The 17,551-nt window shown below is 35.3% G+C and overlaps 1 protein-coding gene across 4 annotated transcripts in view; it reads right to left on the bottom strand.

Annotated features, from left to right (window-relative positions):
• ANO3 (anoctamin 3) overlaps positions 1–17,551 on the bottom strand; it is a 184,780-nt gene that overhangs the window by 92,121 nt on the left and 75,108 nt on the right. For all 4 annotated transcript variants that reach the window (XM_042905626.1, XM_042905628.1, XM_042905629.1 and 1 more), the window contains 4 exons: positions 12,879–12,923; positions 7,736–7,867; positions 5,266–5,372; positions 2,526–2,581 (listed from right to left, as the gene is read on the bottom strand). In XM_042905626.1, the coding sequence (XP_042761560.1) occupies positions 2,526–2,581; positions 5,266–5,372; positions 7,736–7,867; positions 12,879–12,923 (340 nt within the window). The remainder of the gene's footprint in view (positions 1–2,525; positions 2,582–5,265; positions 5,373–7,735; positions 7,868–12,878; positions 12,924–17,551) is intronic.

Raw genomic sequence — 17,551 nt, 5'->3', positions numbered from 1 at the left:
TTTTTTTAATTTAATTTAATTTTGAGAGACAGAGAGAGAGAGGGTGTGCTTGCACAAGCGGGCACATGAATGGGTACACAAATGCGGTAGGGACAGAATGCGAGGGAGACAGAGGATCCAAAGCAGGATCCGTGCTGACTGCAGAAAGCCTGACTCAGGGCTCAAACTCACAAATCATGAGATCATGACCTGAGCCAAAGTCCACCGCTTAACTGACTGAGCTACCCAGGGGCCTCAGCATGTAGATTATTTCTAAGCTGAAGATAACTAGGGCCAATAGACTCAAGAAGAGTTTTTTACCTACCCCTTAACTTCTTAAAATAATTTAGATAGGAAGCCTATGAGAGGAAGAGAGGTATTACCAAAGATAACTTTTTTTACATAAGAAATACTTATCTACAAGACATGGCAAGCACTGGCTCATCCAATATTCGTCCTCTCATCGTCCTATGAATTGTCTCCCTTCCCTGTCCCTTCCCTCCACAAGTCCCAGATGCCTGCCCTCTTCTTCTTAGCTCAGGATAGCATATAAACCTCAATTGCCTGACTGCTGGAGAGGCTCTCATGTCTTTGCGGGGATCCTATACATGCATAAGTAAATTTGCTTTTCTCCTATTAACCTGCTTTATGTCAACTTAATTATTAGGCTAGCCCAAGAACCCCAAACGGAAGAAGAGAAAAGTTTTCCTCCTGTGGTGCAGTTCAAGTTTTCTTCCCTAAGAGAGCCCAAGGTTTTTAAAGGCTAAAGATCAGAAGCTAAGAAGATGAAAGTGAAGGTCAAGATTTCAAGCATGGGGTATGTCCATTTGGGAAAGATTTGTTTGCTTATGCAATTGGACTGGCTTGTTAAGGTAGACTGCTTTGAGATCAGGTAAGTAAGGGAAGGTGAACCAAAATCTCAGCTTTCTTTCAGTCATTCATGATCATCTTTTTAAAATATCTGATTTCCTTCCCAGTGGTCACCTCTTCAGTGGTCAGACATAGGTACTTCCTGGGTTTTAGGAGCTAAGCTTAGAATCCCTAGTATATCATTGTTTTAATTCTGCTCAAGAACCTCAACCATACTGTTCTGGGTTGACAGTGACACCAGGTAGCTGTAAGAGAAAACTGACTGCAATGATGACCCCTGCTGGTCCATGTATTTCCATCTCTTTTCAGAGAACCATGTGCACTCAGTGACCACCTCCCCTACCTCTTCATAATAGTCCCTTCCTCCAACCAACACATAACAATGAGTGGGAAAATGACTGTTATTTACAATCGATTCCTAATAGTTTCCAAATTTCACACAAGAAAGTGTCAAACTGTTAGAACACAGACTAGTTATATAGGTGAAATTACTTACACAGAGAACAAACGAAACCTTCTTTTGCTATGAAGCTCTCCCAGGGCCTTAGGTTTGCTACACTGAACACTTCACCCCTGACAGACTACGTCAAATCTGACATAGTGTTTAATCTCTTTGAGCCTTGTTTCTGAATCTCTAAAATGAGAAAATAATAATATATACCCCCCAAGATTACTGTCAGAGTAACAAGAAAATAGGTGCACAGGGCCTGTCTCATGAAACAAGCTAACATATTACCTGTTATTAATCTTTTTCCTACTGTGAGTAGGCATACCACAATGAATACAAGCACTGGAGTCTGGCTTCTTGGTCTTAAGTCTGTGCCTTTAATAGCTTTTCTGTGCCTCAATGATCTAGCTTAAAAAAATGGAGTTATTACTATTGTCTATCTCAAAAGGTTAGTCTATGGATTAAATAAGATAATCCATACAAAACACTGAGCTCAGTGCCAAATAGGAAGTGCTCAATGCTTTTTATCCCTTATGCGTTTTACTAGACTATGAATTCCTCAGATATAGGGATTACATCCTGTGAATCCTCAGCCTTTATAAATAGAAAGGATGGGTCTTGAGATTGCAGACATTAAACCTCTAAAGACCCCGTTCTTATTTCAAAATGCAAAATTGCCTTAAAAATTGTGTGTGTGTGTGTGTGTGTGTGTGTGTGTGCATGTTGGGAGAGGATGTTCAAAACTGATTCAAATGTCGTTCATGACTCAGCAGTAGAATTCACCACAGCTTGGAGCAGGCATTTCTACTTAAAATTAGTAAACAGGTAATAACCTGGCAGAGAATCATGTAAATAATGGGGTATAGGTTTTTGTTGTTGGGTTTGTCTTAGGCACAAACCAGAACCTGCCCTGTTTGAGAGTGGTACGGATCCCAAGCTGGGTCAAGCATAGAACTCTGTGTTGGAACAGAGGAAGGAGGTCAGAGTGGTTGAACAATGTTCCTGAGTTCTCTCTGGGGCCACGACTCCTAATATGGGACAAACTGCACAAAGGTTCTGGAGCACAGGGGCCAGTGTGCAGCCAGAGATCATAATGGGGACTCAGAGAGGCCCAGGGCCACTTGCTGACTGAATCCTCTCACAAGACGGCAGCCAGACTTAAAAAAAAAAAATCAGCATTTTGATCATGAGAAACTTTTTTTTAATTGAAATTGTATTTCAAAATTACCTCATGTGGAGGAAAAGCTGCTATATATGAGCCATTATTTATAAGTTTACAGATACCTGGAAAGAGAAAAAAAAAACAGTTTTTGAGTCTGTTGAAAGAAGACTTTCCTCTGGGGAAACACACATATACTTGGGAAAACAAAGTAACTTAACAACTTAAAGCAACCCAAACAACATCCATAGCCACATCCCCTCTGAGGGCAGTGGGGTTGTGAAAGACTGATACTAAAGAATCTATTTGTGTCCTGACAACATTCAGCAAGGAGATTTCTAAGGTACTAACATATGGCACTTTGCCAGATCACGAAATAGGAGGCATTTTAATACCGTTTATTTGGGATCACATGAAACTGGAGCAGGGTTTTTTTCTGCCTCAAAACAACAACAACATTTGGTCAAAAAAGCCAAGGAGGTGTCCTCTCAAAAAAGAAAAAATGTTTCAGAAGGATATTGGTCTTGTGAAATCTTTAATACTGAACCAAAGAGACAAACAGCAATATGTGACACTTCTTAAAATCTCCTCCATCTCAGTGACAGTGTAGTGAAATGGACATTCTCTTACTGTCTTTGTAAGATTAGATATTGGGAAATTTGGGGAGAATAACTTTTGTTGCAGTATTGTTTACATTGGTAAAGAATAAGATCATTGTACATCCAAAATTGGGAAATCATTTAATTATTATGGTACATTTATATAAGGTGTTTAGTAAATAACTGCAATTTATTGAATGCCTAGAATAGAATATTGTACAACTATTTACAATGTTTCAGACATACTAAACAACTTGATAAAATATTCATAAATACTTTTTAAGAGGGACAGAAAAGCATAAACACTGCATGACTCTAATAATGATATATATACATCATATATTATACACATATATAACACAACATATATACATATGTATATACACACACACACACACACACATCATTATTAGAATCATGCAAGTTTATTATGTATATATTCAGTATCATTTTGGGAGAGTGACAACTGGGTTTGGGGACTTTTAATTTTATTTTTATACTCTTCTGTGTATACTGTATGTTCCACAAAGGGCATAATATCTTTGCAATCATTTGAAATGTCATAAAGACTACATAAGCACATAATGCTATCATTTAGACACACTTTTAACTTGTATTCTGGATTCCTCTATTTTTATTTCTTATGTAGAAAACTAGGTGTCAATTTTTTTTTGTAAGGATTTAGTGTCCAAATTAGCTATTTTGACTACTCTGAAATAAATAAATTATTAATCAGAGGAGAACCAAAGTCTGAACTTTCCTTTTTAAAAAAAATGACTGATTTGAAAAAAATGACTTGACATAGTACATTTGACTTCTGTGGCACTATATTTTAGTACAATTCAGTAGAGACTGGTCCAAGTTTCCAGTGTGTGTCAACTTTTCATTTGTAAGGATTTTAGGACATAACTAACATTGAATCTCTTTCATGTCTTGTAATTTTCACCCTAATAAGTAAAAGACCAGCTCGACTGTTACCCACTGTTTTCTGCTCTGCACTACGTAAACTGCAATTTCATTTAATTTTTCTAGGTGAAATTTTCTTTTGCAATATACATGTAGTAGCAGCATACTGCTATACATTTAAACAACACAGAAATTCAGAAAGTTAAAATTAGCTGTTATTTCACCTTCTAGAGATAATTTCTAAAAAGTTGTATATACATTCTTTCAGACTTTTATCTTTTTATAAATGTGCATTTAGGAAATGGGATTACATTAGACTTATAGTTTGTTGTTTATTTGGGGTTTTTTAGACTTACAGTTTTTAATCTGTCCTTTTTTTCACATGACTATACATTGCAGATTTCTTTCAAAGTCAGTAAATGGAGAACTAACCACTAATTTTCAATTTTCCACAAGTAAGGGGTCTGTGTCATATGCTTTTTGTGACATATAGCATATAACAGATGTTTGATAAATTTGAGTCAAGAGTTAAGAATTGAGTTAAAAGAAGACCATGGGGGATGGTAAGGGGGAAAAAAAGTTACAGAGAGGGAGGGAGGCAAATCATAAGAGAGTCTTAAATACTGAGAACAAACTGAGGGCTGATGAGGGGTGGGGGAGAAGGGAAAGTGGGTGATGGTCATTGAGGAGGGCACCTGTTGGGATGAGCACTGGGTGTTGTATGGAAACCAATTTGACAATAAATTATATATATATTATATATATGTGTGTATATATATAATATAAATAAATAAATATATATATATGGAAAATAATAATGCAAAAAAAAGAATTGAGTTAAGAATAACAGTTTTAAATGGATGCATTTATGGCAATGAAGCTAACTTTTGTCAGTGCCTAATGATGGACAATTAAACTGTTTACAATTTTATTCTACTCTAATCTTTGTTTATAAAACAAAGTCACTATTAACAAACTTCTGCATATATTATTCAAAAGTCTGATTATTTCTTTAAGAAAATTTTCAAGAAATGAAATTTCTGTTCCAAAGTGTTAGCACTCTTCATGTTTTGATATGATACATATGGCTAAATGCCCTTGAAGAAGTTTTTGTTGTTATTGTTTTATTTAGTTCTGTTTTACTGAAAGGCTGAAGAAGGGAATACTTAGAGTTTGTGCTCAATGCATTATATCCTCATATTTAACGCATGAGGGCAAAGCTTCAGATGTCAAAATAAATATTTCTGGATATAATTAGTAACAGCAAATTCTACCCTTTCTATATTTTTAATTAGTGTTCTTACCCACTTTTGATATTCCATTTTCATATTTGGTGTGCTGTAGCATGTGATAGACTATCCTGCTTCGAGTAGCATTACTGAAGAATGTGTCCTTATTGTTTATTATGAAGCTGTTAAGATAAGGGATTTGTTTTAATATTCAAAGCAGAGCACAGAGTCCAGCAACAGTTACAAATTCATAGGTCTTCATCCATCTGTTCTCCCATTAAAACTAATGCATGAGAGGTATAGTAAGTCAAACCATCCTCTTAAAAAAAATCAATTGGCAGAGACAAAATATACTTATAAATAATACAGACATTATCAAATATTCATTTAAGTATCTTTCAGTTTATAAGGAAGCTTGGATGTCCTCATATTTCTTGTTTAGCATGAAACAAGGACAGCATTAGATTGTCCATTGGCTCCCGTAAATTTTGTACTCCCTTAAGCAATATAGTGCCAAATAGAACACATTAAAAATTGATATAATTTGCCCATACCACACCTTCCAAGCTAATTTGTCTTGTTTTTAGAAGTTCAGCAACGAGTGACAATAGTTCTCCCTTTCCATTCATGCCCTGTACTCTACCCAGGTAGGAAGCTTTGCAAAGAGGAACCATATTAGAGCCAATGAGTAAAGAGCAAAAGGGTGGTCTTGACAGGAAAAGAAGGGTCTGTTTTAGCATCTACTTTGTCATATGCCGGGAGCCTCAAAAAAATGGAAGCATGCTCAATTTCTACTGCTTCCTTTTTCCAGTTATCTCTGTGACTAATAATCTGCCATTTTTTTTCTGGCACTTAGTACTGAAGTATTAGGTCTTCTATGATTCTTGTTTTCTCTTTACCATCCATATTCAAATAACTGCTGAACTAATCAACTTTTCTACCTGAACTGCCCTTCTCTGGCTTTGAGCTACTAGGTTATGAGAAGAATGTCCTCTTAACTGGCTGTCCAATTTCCAACCTGACCTTTCCAGCATAGTTCTGATTCTTAGAGCACTCCTACTTTTAATGTTTCAGCATTACGTGCATAATTAAATTTTTCATTTTCTTCTCAGGTTTCTATTTTTGCATTTCAGCCTCTCCTTCAGTCTGATCCTCTACAGCTCTGGCTTCTTGCATCTGATTGTTCAAATTGTAGAATTTATCACACCTTAAAATGTCACACTTCTTTTGCTGTCTCGGCATTTTGCTGTCTCTAATGTCTTTCTCCCCACCTCTCTCCACCTTCCTCCACATTTTTACCTGCTGAAAAGGACTATCTTCTTCAAAAAGGCTTCCTAGATCCTTTCCTCTGGATGTAGCTTCCCCCTCTCTTGTACAAACGTGCATTGTATTTGTGTCTTTCCTAACACGTTGATTTTACTCCGCTTTGTTTCATGCTAATCTGTATACTTGTCCATTTTATTAGCCTCCAGGATTTTGATATTGTGCTTTTTGATTTGTACCTGACTATGCACCAAGTTACCATAGCTGCTCTGTGCTCTGTTAATTGTAATAATCAGAAGCAGTGTCCACACACTTCTTTTACCATCAGATTGGTTCAGAATTCTGTGAACAAATATTTCTTTAGAAGGTTAAGTTCAATTTTTTCATGGAGTTGCATTATAGAGGGAGAAAACACATGGTATATAAATTAACAAATAAGTTGCAGTCCCTGTCTTCACAGTATTCCCAGTGTAGCAGGGCAGACAGAAATGTAAAGTAATAATTAGATAATATAGGATAAACATAAAGATAGGGAAATGCACAGTGTGAGACATTGGAGCATTGAGAGGCAGTATGAGACGGGATTCTGGACCACTGGACATGTTACAGAGGCAATAATTAATGGGAACTCTCTCCTCCCAAATATTTGATTTAATTCATTTGTTTCATCCTGCCTCTCAACATCTATAAAGACAGGGACTGTGTCATATCCTCAATTTTTATTATGAAAAAACTCAATAAATACTAGTAGAATGAATTTAGGAATAGAGACTTGTTGGGATGTAGACAAAGAATTATGCAACAAGTCCCTAAAAAAATTCTCATTCATCTTAGTTTCATACAATTAGACTCAAGTGGATTAAACTAATAAATACATATTAATTATATGTAATTATATATAATTTATTAATTAGAATAATCCATATTCAATCATGTTATTTAATAGCAATTCTATTCATATTACCATTATTGTTACTTTAACTGGGTATTTACCACCATCATAATTATTTTGAAAGAACTGGGAGCTAGACTGTTGGCCCATGAGTTTACAATTAATTATATTCATTACTTGAATGTCCCTAAATCAGCTGATTAGGAATTAATAATGCTCACTGAGTGCTATTGGTAAATTAAGTATAAAAACGTTTTAATAAAATGATACATTCTCTGACTTATTTGGCAAACAATGGAACTGTTCCAGGGTATTTTTACTTTATCAAAAACTCCTAGATACTGAAAGGTATCGAGGCAGGTGGTGGACGAAAAAGAAATGTGAACTTACTGGTGAATCCGTGCACGGCTGAAGGGGCCTGTATAGCAGTCTGATTCCTCCAGGTGTGGAAAAGCTGACTTGTCGAGAACCATTGGGTTTTGGGACATCCATTTTTTTATCCTTCTAAAATAATTTTGCACACTGGAACAAAGTCACATGAACTAGATTAGGTTGCATTCCAGAGTCATGCCTACCTTCCATCACCATTCCGAGGTGGGGGGGGCGGGTGGGGGGCGAGGAAAGGAGTTCCAAAAAGACAGTCATACCCACACACGTGCATTTCTTTCGTTCTCACACAAAAGACATAAATTTCAAACCAAAGCAAACCTTGCATTTGCTTAAAGTCAGTGTAACTAGGTTATCCTTATGCAAAATATCTTGTGGAAAATATTAAAAAATCATCATATATAGAGACAGTGGTAGGAAAGAGCATAAACACAATAAAAGCATGACACATCTATCAAAGTTGTGAGTGCATAGATGTATGTATGTATACCTATACATATGTAGCTATCGATTATTCCCTGATTCTTTGAAAAATCTACAGCAATGTGGCCCTACCAAAAAGAAAAAAAAAAAAAAAAGAAAGGAAAGAAAAAAAAAGAAAGAAATGAGTACAACACACCCAGCAGAGCTGTGAACCTCTGCCTTGATAGAAACAGCGAGGGCTCTGGAGTCAAGCAAAACAGTTCAAAGGCAGCATGGCGCCACGGGAGCTGTGCAAACTGACAGATGTTACTTAACTTCTTGCCTCAGGTTCCTCACTCATCAAAAACATATTGACTTTGCTGGAGACTTGTAAGTTGGTGTCTTCTTAAGCTTGATTATTAACAAGTTGAGGCAAGGAGCCTTCGCAGTACTTTTTAGACTGATGGGCAAACGAATCCTCTGAAGATCTTGGTAAAAAGCTAATTCAGTAGGCCCAGGGTGGGGCTTACGATCCTGCATTTCTAAGTAGCTCCCAGGGGATGCCCATGCTGCTATCCACTGGCTGCACTTTGAGTGATGGGTTTAGCACAGACACTAAATATATGACATTAAGATACTGTTTCAGGAAATTTTACATCAGGATACTTCTTCGTTCGGTCTCAGCTTTAGATTACAGTCATAACCCAGTTCTTATGTATACATACTGACTGGAATCATCTTTACTTTACAAAGAAAAAAAAAAAAGCAAAAGAAAGAGACATAGACTCCAGAGATTGATTCTGAAAACTTAATTCTGAGTGACTATAGTAATTATGTTTACTTAAAAATAGCACAATATTTACACACTACTTACAAGGTTCCATCTTTACCAATGTTGGGGCTCTTCTGCAATAGCAAGACTCAAAGTAGCAGGAGAGAATAGTTTCCTAGACAAATACAATGCTTCTTAATATCTGCTTGGTCAGCTCTGCTTACGCTTTAAAAAATTCAGTATAGCAATGTGCAGGCAGCTAATAGTGTATCTTAGGAGTTATTTCATTCAAATCTGTTATGGTAAAATTAGTATGAATCATCTGAAATAGCAATCAATTCCTGACCTAAAGTTTGGCATGTGGAGAGTCTGGACCTTTCCTTTGCCAGGTAGGTTATCATACAGATGCCAAGTCATTTTTGGTTTGGGAGGGACCAAAGAATTACTTTCTAGCCTAGAATAATACATGAGCAATATCTGAGGTGTTCACTTTGCTTCTTCTCATGATAACAAAAGCTTCCGAAATCACAGAATATCTCCATATTTCAGCGACTAGTGCACAGACACTTACAAATCACTGAATGGATTATATGGCAATCACTCCAGCTTTTCAGACTTAGCACAGTGAGGGAAACAATGGGGTAGAAGGTGGAGGATGAGCGTCCCAGGACCTAATTTGTCAGTTACTGAAATTGGCAAATTCAATCTTGGAGTTTCAGGCTCCTCATCTCTAGAGAGAGGAAGTGACTCTATCTGTCCTACCTTGTTAGGTGGCTGGAAGGATCAAATAGAAGGATACATTCTGACTGGACTTAGGAAATGCTGATGAACTACAGATCCTGAGGGCCTATCTCTGACAACATACAAACATATTAGAAGCAGAGGTGAACTTTAAAAACATTTAAAAAATAAAAAGGCTCTCACGCCATCACTGATTTTCTACAAAAATAAACAATATTATAATTAAGACTTTTCATATACACTTCCCACGAGGAAGCAAATGATTCTGATAGTGAAATGTGGTCAGGTCTGGATTTGAATCATGGGATGCAAAATTTTGGATTATTACTCAATTTCCTTGATTCTCATTCAATTTTCTCCTATCTTAAAAGGTGGGATATTTTGAGAATTAAATATGTAACACCTGAATCCACCCAGTAAATACTCACTAATGTTTATGATAATAATAAGGAAAGAGAGTGTTACTACTCTGTCTATTAGTATCAGTCTCACCAACACATCACCAACATAATCTAATGCTTTATCTACACTCTAGCGAATCTGTGTCACCTTGGCCATCTTACGGACTCAAGACTTCATGGATGGCACATTGTGGAGATGACTCCTAATGGAGCTTTAAGTTCCTTTGCTAACATCAATGGAAAGCAGAGAATTCTTGGAAATTGGTAAGATATCTGGTTAAAGGGCCAAAAGAACCCAGTCAGAGCACAGGCTCTACCCAACCAGCTGTGAAAGCCGGGGAATGAGGCACGGGGTGGTGCAGATTGGTGATAATGGTCATTTATTTTCCCTGATCTGCAAAACCAGTTACTCTTTGTTTTGCCTCCCTGAAGGGTTATTTTGAAGATGCCTTGGTAACTGAATGTGAAAACGCTTTGTAAACAAATGATAAATAGCAGCAATAATAAAACTACAGCCATTTTCTATCAAACTGCCAGGAGAAATGATGATCTTGAAAAGCTGGATAATTGCCTGTACATTATTCACCACCTAATGTTTACTGGTCAAAATACCCATGCACAAAATATCTTTCCCACTCCAATAAAGGAAAAGCACAAGTGAAATCTAGGTGCACATAACTGATTTTCATTTCTCTCTTTCCAACTGTATACAAATTAGGTTTTAAATTTTTATAATGATGGTTGTCACCACGTGCGCGCGCGCGCGCACACACACACACACACACACACACAAGAAAGCGAGAAAACACTTAAATTTCTTCTCCAAAGTTAAAGTCTGAAAAATATCAAAATCAGTCATTTCCTTAATTGAAAGTCTACACTCAAGCAAATAACAGGACATTCTCTTTCTCAGTTTAGTATGTCATATACATTTATAAATGCCCGTCCTATTTATTTGTACCCTTCCCAGATGCATCCAAAAAGTCAGTAAATACTTATCACTATTTGTAGTAAGTAAATTGTAAAGAGGTAGGCTATAGTAATGCTTAAAGTAGTTTAAGAATTATTTGGAATAATATAACTGAATTTTCATTTTGTGAAATTAAACAGAAAATAATAACAAACACAAAAGATAATAAAACATATTATGATATACAATATGGTGTTTATTTTTCTAGTTTACTTTTAAGTTTGACCAAAACAGAAAAAAAATACTTTTTCCACTATTAAAAATGTTTTTTATAGAGTCTAATATACACGTTTATCACACATTCCAAAAGCAAGTGCGCACTAAAACTAAATTATATAATATTACATAGAAATTCGTTGCTATTTTAATATACAGGGTTTTATCCTTCTGCAAGTCTCTGAAAGAAAGATGTTTATCAGAAAACCCACTAATTATGTAGTAGCAAAATCTCACTAATTCTATAGAGCACACTGAACTTAACCCAGATGTGTTATCAATACATCCAACATGATGCAGGCTCATGTAGAGAAAACAAAACAAAACAAAACACCCTCTGCAGTTGTAAATTTGTATGTTGTGACATTCCAATGACTTTTACTTTATTATAGAAAAATAATTTTGAAAATTTGCTACACAGACGAGGACCAAATATGTCCAAGGGAAATGATAAAAACTCATTCTAAATCTGACCATGTTAACCTGACAAACAGAAAAGTCTGACCTGGCTAAGGAGCATAAATAATAATTTTATTATTTTAAAGAGACTTTTAAGTACTAGTTCCTTTAATATTCATTCTAACTTCAAATTTTTCCCCCTATGATTTACTTTTCCCGTCACCTGTTCCTACCACATCTAAATTTAATGCTTAAGAGAGTCCAACATTCCCCTATCCTAAAATTAAACTTTTTCCTATTCTAATGTCCCAAATTATATTCAGCCACTTTCTTTGGTAAAGGAATTACATTTATGGAATCCTTTCCTAAAGCATTCTGATATTCACACTATATGATTCTAGTTTTGTGTCATTCTGACTTGTAATATCCTGCAACATTATTCAATAGAGTGTATTCTGTCACACTGACATTCCGCTTTCGTTAACGAATTCTTTTGCAAGAAGCAGAAAAACAGCCAAGTGTAAGAAGCCTTTTGTTTCTAGCATCCATTAAATGAAAGCTCATTTTCCTCAGTGAAACAGGGCCAAGGTGATTCAGGTGGGAGAGTTTCTCCTGTCTCAAGGTTGTGGTTTGATTAATTCCTTTGTCATAGCTACTGTTACCACAATATTTAAAGAGAAGTTTTGAGATGATGCTCTTGAAGAAAAGTTTGTTTTGAATGCTAGAATATGAGAGGCAGCTCAGTTGGTGAAATAAGAGTAGGTCTGTGATTCAAAAAGATGCTGTGTGGCCTTGATAAACCACTTTGTCACTCTGGATGCTAGTCTTTCCTTGACCACCTTTGTCAAATAAGAGATTTAAATTGAATTAGCCAGAAGATTTTTGCCCTGTCTGTTCTTCTATTACTCTAGAGGGTCATCGTTTACCCATCAATCCTGGTTTTATAACTATTTTTTACATTAAAATCTCCTAAGAGGCTAACTGGCAATTAAAATTCTCCTGCCACAACATTACATCAAGAGAGGATTCCAGAAATGGCAATGGTAAGTAGAAAAAAAAAATAGATTATCTTATTGTAAACATGGTTAAATTTGGTGTAAGTCATTTTGGAAATTGTAGAACAAATCAGAAAAGTTTTTCTTCCTAAAATTTACAACTGCTGATGTGGGTAATTGAATGTCTTCTTTTTATTTCTTTTTCCCAAATGACAGATTGGTTGTAAACAAATTACACATCACCACTAACCTGCCCATTGATTTGCTGCTCCGGTCAGTGTAATAGCATTTTTTCCTGAAAAATAATGGATACAGCTGAAGAGAGTCACGTGAAAAAAGAGAAACCAGAGAGTGACTACATTCAACCACATTGAGTATTTTAACACTCGAACTTCTGCCCGCCTATGAAATACATGAAATAAGCCAATATAATAGAGTCAGAACTCTGAATATGCCTTGTTTTAATTTCAGAATCTAAGTTAATAAGCAAAGAATTCTGATACATCAATACATCACTTTTGAATATTTTATTTTTAAGTCCATATTTTGACTCTGTCTTCTGCTACACAGTGCATAGGAACTGGATCATTGGCTTACGTGTTATATGAAGTCTTTCATCCATCCATCCATCCATCCATTTATATTTCTATCCATCTAAACATATATGTAACGAATGCTTATTATTTTGCAAGGTATGTTAAAGTATAACCATTAAAAATTTAGACAAAAAAAGAGGGTATCTACCCTCAAAGAGCTTCCTTTATAGTTGCAAAGATAAGTGATAGCTATAATAAAGTGTGATAAGGCAGGAAAACAGAGAGGGCTATGCGTGTACATTGGAACGGATCTCAATTAGTGTTTGTAGATGAAGGAGAAAGGAATCAGGCAAACCTTCTTAGAGCATGTGTTTTCTGTGTTGAATCTTGATACATGCATAAGAGTCATCCTCTGAATAAAATACTTAGGACATGGTATTCTTGACATAATTACAGGAGCAACACCAAGTATTGCAAGATTCAGGAAACTGCAACTACTTCAGTAATCTCTGAAGCATAAACTGCAAGTTGAGCATAGTGGTAAAAGGGATGATGAACAGGCACAGATAACAAGGGGTCCTACCACTGATTCTAAGGTTTTGAATGAATTACAAAGGGAAAACATGGAGTAGTTTGTTTTAAGTAGGTGTATACCATGTCTGATTTTAAACAAACTAAAAATTCTGGTGACAGGGGTTAATTCAACTCTTAAAAGATTCTTACCACATCCTCATTTTGGAGCGCAGGAATCTCATAGTCTGGGCCTTCTAAAATGACTCTTTATCCCCACCCACCAAAACCCATTTCAGAGGATCAGTAAATTCCTCCCTGTGTGGTATCTAGAAAGCAGGGTTGAGTCAGGACAATCAATATGTGGTCCTAACTGTGTTATTAACTGCTTAGAAAAGTTGAAAACCTTCTGTACTACTGCATTTCATTGCAAACACTGGTTATATTGCTAGAAAAGAATTTTTTTCAGTTGTCCTTGCCATACCTCAATACTAAATTCAAATGTGGAATTTCAAGGTTTGCTACATCCATCTTAAACTCATTTAATTATCTCCCCATTTCATTTTTTCAAATATACAGAAATTTGCGTGCATACATAATTCAATCCCCATTGGAATATAAACCCATCTTCTTTCTGAACTTCCTGTACACAGATTGGCTTGCATTATTTAGACATCATTATATAACTGATCACTGATTATCTTCTACAGGAGATTGGGCTTCTTGAAGATAGTAGTTTTATTTCATTTCACTTTGTATTCCTGGTGTATACTTGGTACATCATTTGATAAACAGTAAGCACTCAGATGGCTGATAAGTGTTTAATTTACAGTTTAATTTATTTCCTTCAAGGCCTGAGACCACTTTGCATTTAATAAATATTTGCTAAATGAGGTATTATATATATATATTTTAAAAGCTAAAAATGCAGAAATTAGTTTAAAATAATTTTCAGCACAAAAAAATCTAGGACTGTTATTTAGAGGAGATAAAAATTATAATTATTGACCATAGGTATGGTGAGGTATATTAGAAAAGCAAGGGAGGGACGTTTGGATTAAACACGATTCTACATTTATCTTTATTGCTCTAGTTTGAAATTTTTCATAAACATTTTTTTGAAATGTTTTGGGAACAATAAGGAAAAATGAAGGAATGAAGTTATAAAAAGTGAATATACATACTTTTTAGACTATTAATATTATGAAAGCAAATAAAAATTAAGAGACTCACTTTTCCCAAATAACTAACACTCTAATCCCCAGTCAAATTTAGGGTAAACTATGTGGGACAATTATTGCTGTTGTGTCCTCTTACTTGAGGATTGGATATTGCTTATCTGTTTGGCTATATTAAAGGATGGAATTTCCTTCTGTCTTTACAATCTGTTGGAGAATTGCCTGTGATGCACATCACATTCTGATTTAATGCTTATTCATTAATACAAGTGTTTTCCTTTGTGAAGTTTTCTGGGTTGGTGACATTTTGTTTTTCTCCCAACAATACACAAGTGTATTTTTAATCCTTGAAATCCATAATAACTTGCAATTTTCCTTAATTCTTCCTCACAAATAAACCTGCAGGACCATATCATTTTCTACCCATAATCCTCCACCTTGTTTATTTATCCTCCACCTTTATTAATTACATATTATTCATAGATAGAGCTTTCTATATTTTTCCCTGAATTTTTCATTTGAAAGATTCTATTTTATACCTTGCATCAGGACAGCATCGATCTACCTATCTACCTACCCACCTATTTACAACTGCCACTCAAAACTATAACTAAGTTGTTATGTGAACCACTGTTTCCAACCAGTGTTTCACACAGCCACGGGGTTGAGGGAGATGGGCAGTCACATGGGTGGAACCCTACGTCCCCTGCTCCTTGTCACACAGAACTACTTCACTCTTTAATTGTTGTTAATGTTTATTTTTGGGAGAGAGAGAGAGGTACAGTGTGGAGCGAAGAAGGGTCAGGGAGAGAGAGAAAGAGAGAGAGAGTCCGAAGCAGGCTCCAGGCTCCCAACTGTCAGCACAGAGCCCTATGCAGGGATTGAACTTGGAAACTGTGAGATCATGACCTGAGCTGAAGTCAAACACTTAACTGACTGATCCCCCCGGGCACCCCAGAACGATTTCACTCTTAATTATTTCATATATTGGGCTGTCTGAATGTTCCTATGTTATTATATTTTTGAGTGAAGGATCCTTTGCATATAAAAGTGATCTAAGTTTAATCCCAATTATAATAAAAATATTATTCTTAATGTTTTAAAAACATCTCCCTCCCTCAAATCTACTGTGTTTAAAATATTTGTGGGAGAAGCTTAAGAATCCCATCAGGGAACTCAAACAGAGAGCTAGGAGATGGCTGAGTTGGCTTACAATATGTTTGACTCTTTTCATATGAAAGTTAAGAATGAATAAGCATCATCTTTGAACCACATGATATTTCTGGAATGTGGAAAACACAGACTAAGTCCTTGCTGATAGGACAAAAATAAGAAAATCTGAACTATTTTTATCCTCTGAATTTTTCTTGGGTAGTTTTGAAACATCAAGTCTCAAATAAGAAAATTTGAACTATTTTTATCCTCTGAATTTTTCTTGGGTAGTTTTGAAACATCAAGGCCATATTTACTTGGAATAGTAATCAGAAAAAGAAATAGCTAGAAAATTTAGGTATATAAAATTCTACACATATATTTAAGCAGAGAATTTAGATAAAATGCTCACATTTCATGTTCATACAAAAAGCAGAAAACTTTTGCAGACCGGATTATAACTCTAATAATTTATTCTGAATAAATTTGCAATTTTTCTTTGTGAAATATAACATGTAGGTTTCAACACTGAATAAATATGCAGGACAGCCAAACATGGGTAAATTTTTTTATGCATAAATTTTTTAAAAACCCTTGCCCTAAAAAGAGATATGGGCTTTTCCTGTTTAAGTTCTTTGTTATTCTTGCATATTTTGATTTTAAGTCAGTATATATGTTCTTAAATGTGGTTACAGTTGACAAGTGGAAACTGAATCAGCCGTTATAAAAACACTTTGCCATTTAGCTTATGCTTGTGTAGCATTCTCTTTTTACAAGGTGACGGCTATGCCAATTTTCATGTGTACCTTAAAAATAAATGAGAAGTTACTAAGGAGTTAATGTTACATCCATTATTTAAACTGCTCTGGAAAGCGTTCCAAGAAAACTCTGTGTTCCAGGATTTGTCAAACTGTTTTCCCAAGAACACCATGATATGAAGATAAAAAAATCCCATCATCAAATGGAAAGGGTGCTTTGTATAACTAACTTTTAAAAATGGTAAGATTTATTAAAATATTAAAATTGCCAAGACAATATTTCTTTACCATCTGCATCAGAATCATGTGGGATGCTTGTTAACAATGTATATACCTGCTCTTCCAGAATTAATATTCCATGATGTCTAGGGGGAGAGTTCCTGGAGACTTGATTTTTACTGTTTCCCAGGTGACTATAACGTACTTTAAAGGCAGAATGAGAATCTACAATAAATAAACTTACTGTTTAACTCAAAAGTTCAGAAATATATTTGCTTACAGGATAGTTTTTTCTTAAGAACCTGTGAAACTAGTATTCCTTTGATACATTTTGGAAATGTTGCATATTTTCTAATATTTATGTTATTAAATCATGAGAGTACCAATGGTATTTTCCAAAAGTTTTAGTATGTAGCCATTGTAAACATTATTTTATTTTATTTTATTTTATTTTATTTTATTGTTTTTTTTAATGTTTATTTATTGAGAGACGGAGAGTGCAAGTGGGGGAGGGGCAGAGAGAGAAGGAAAAACGAAGCCCAAGCAGGCTCCTTGTTGCCAGCACAGAGC

Source organism: Panthera leo, chromosome D1, assembly GCF_018350215.1.
Source record: "Panthera leo isolate Ple1 chromosome D1, P.leo_Ple1_pat1.1, whole genome shotgun sequence".
In the NCBI taxonomy this organism is placed as follows: domain Eukaryota; kingdom Metazoa; phylum Chordata; class Mammalia; order Carnivora; family Felidae; genus Panthera; species Panthera leo.
Note: the sequence above shows the minus strand (reverse complement) of the source record. Positions and strands in the feature narration are given on the sequence as shown.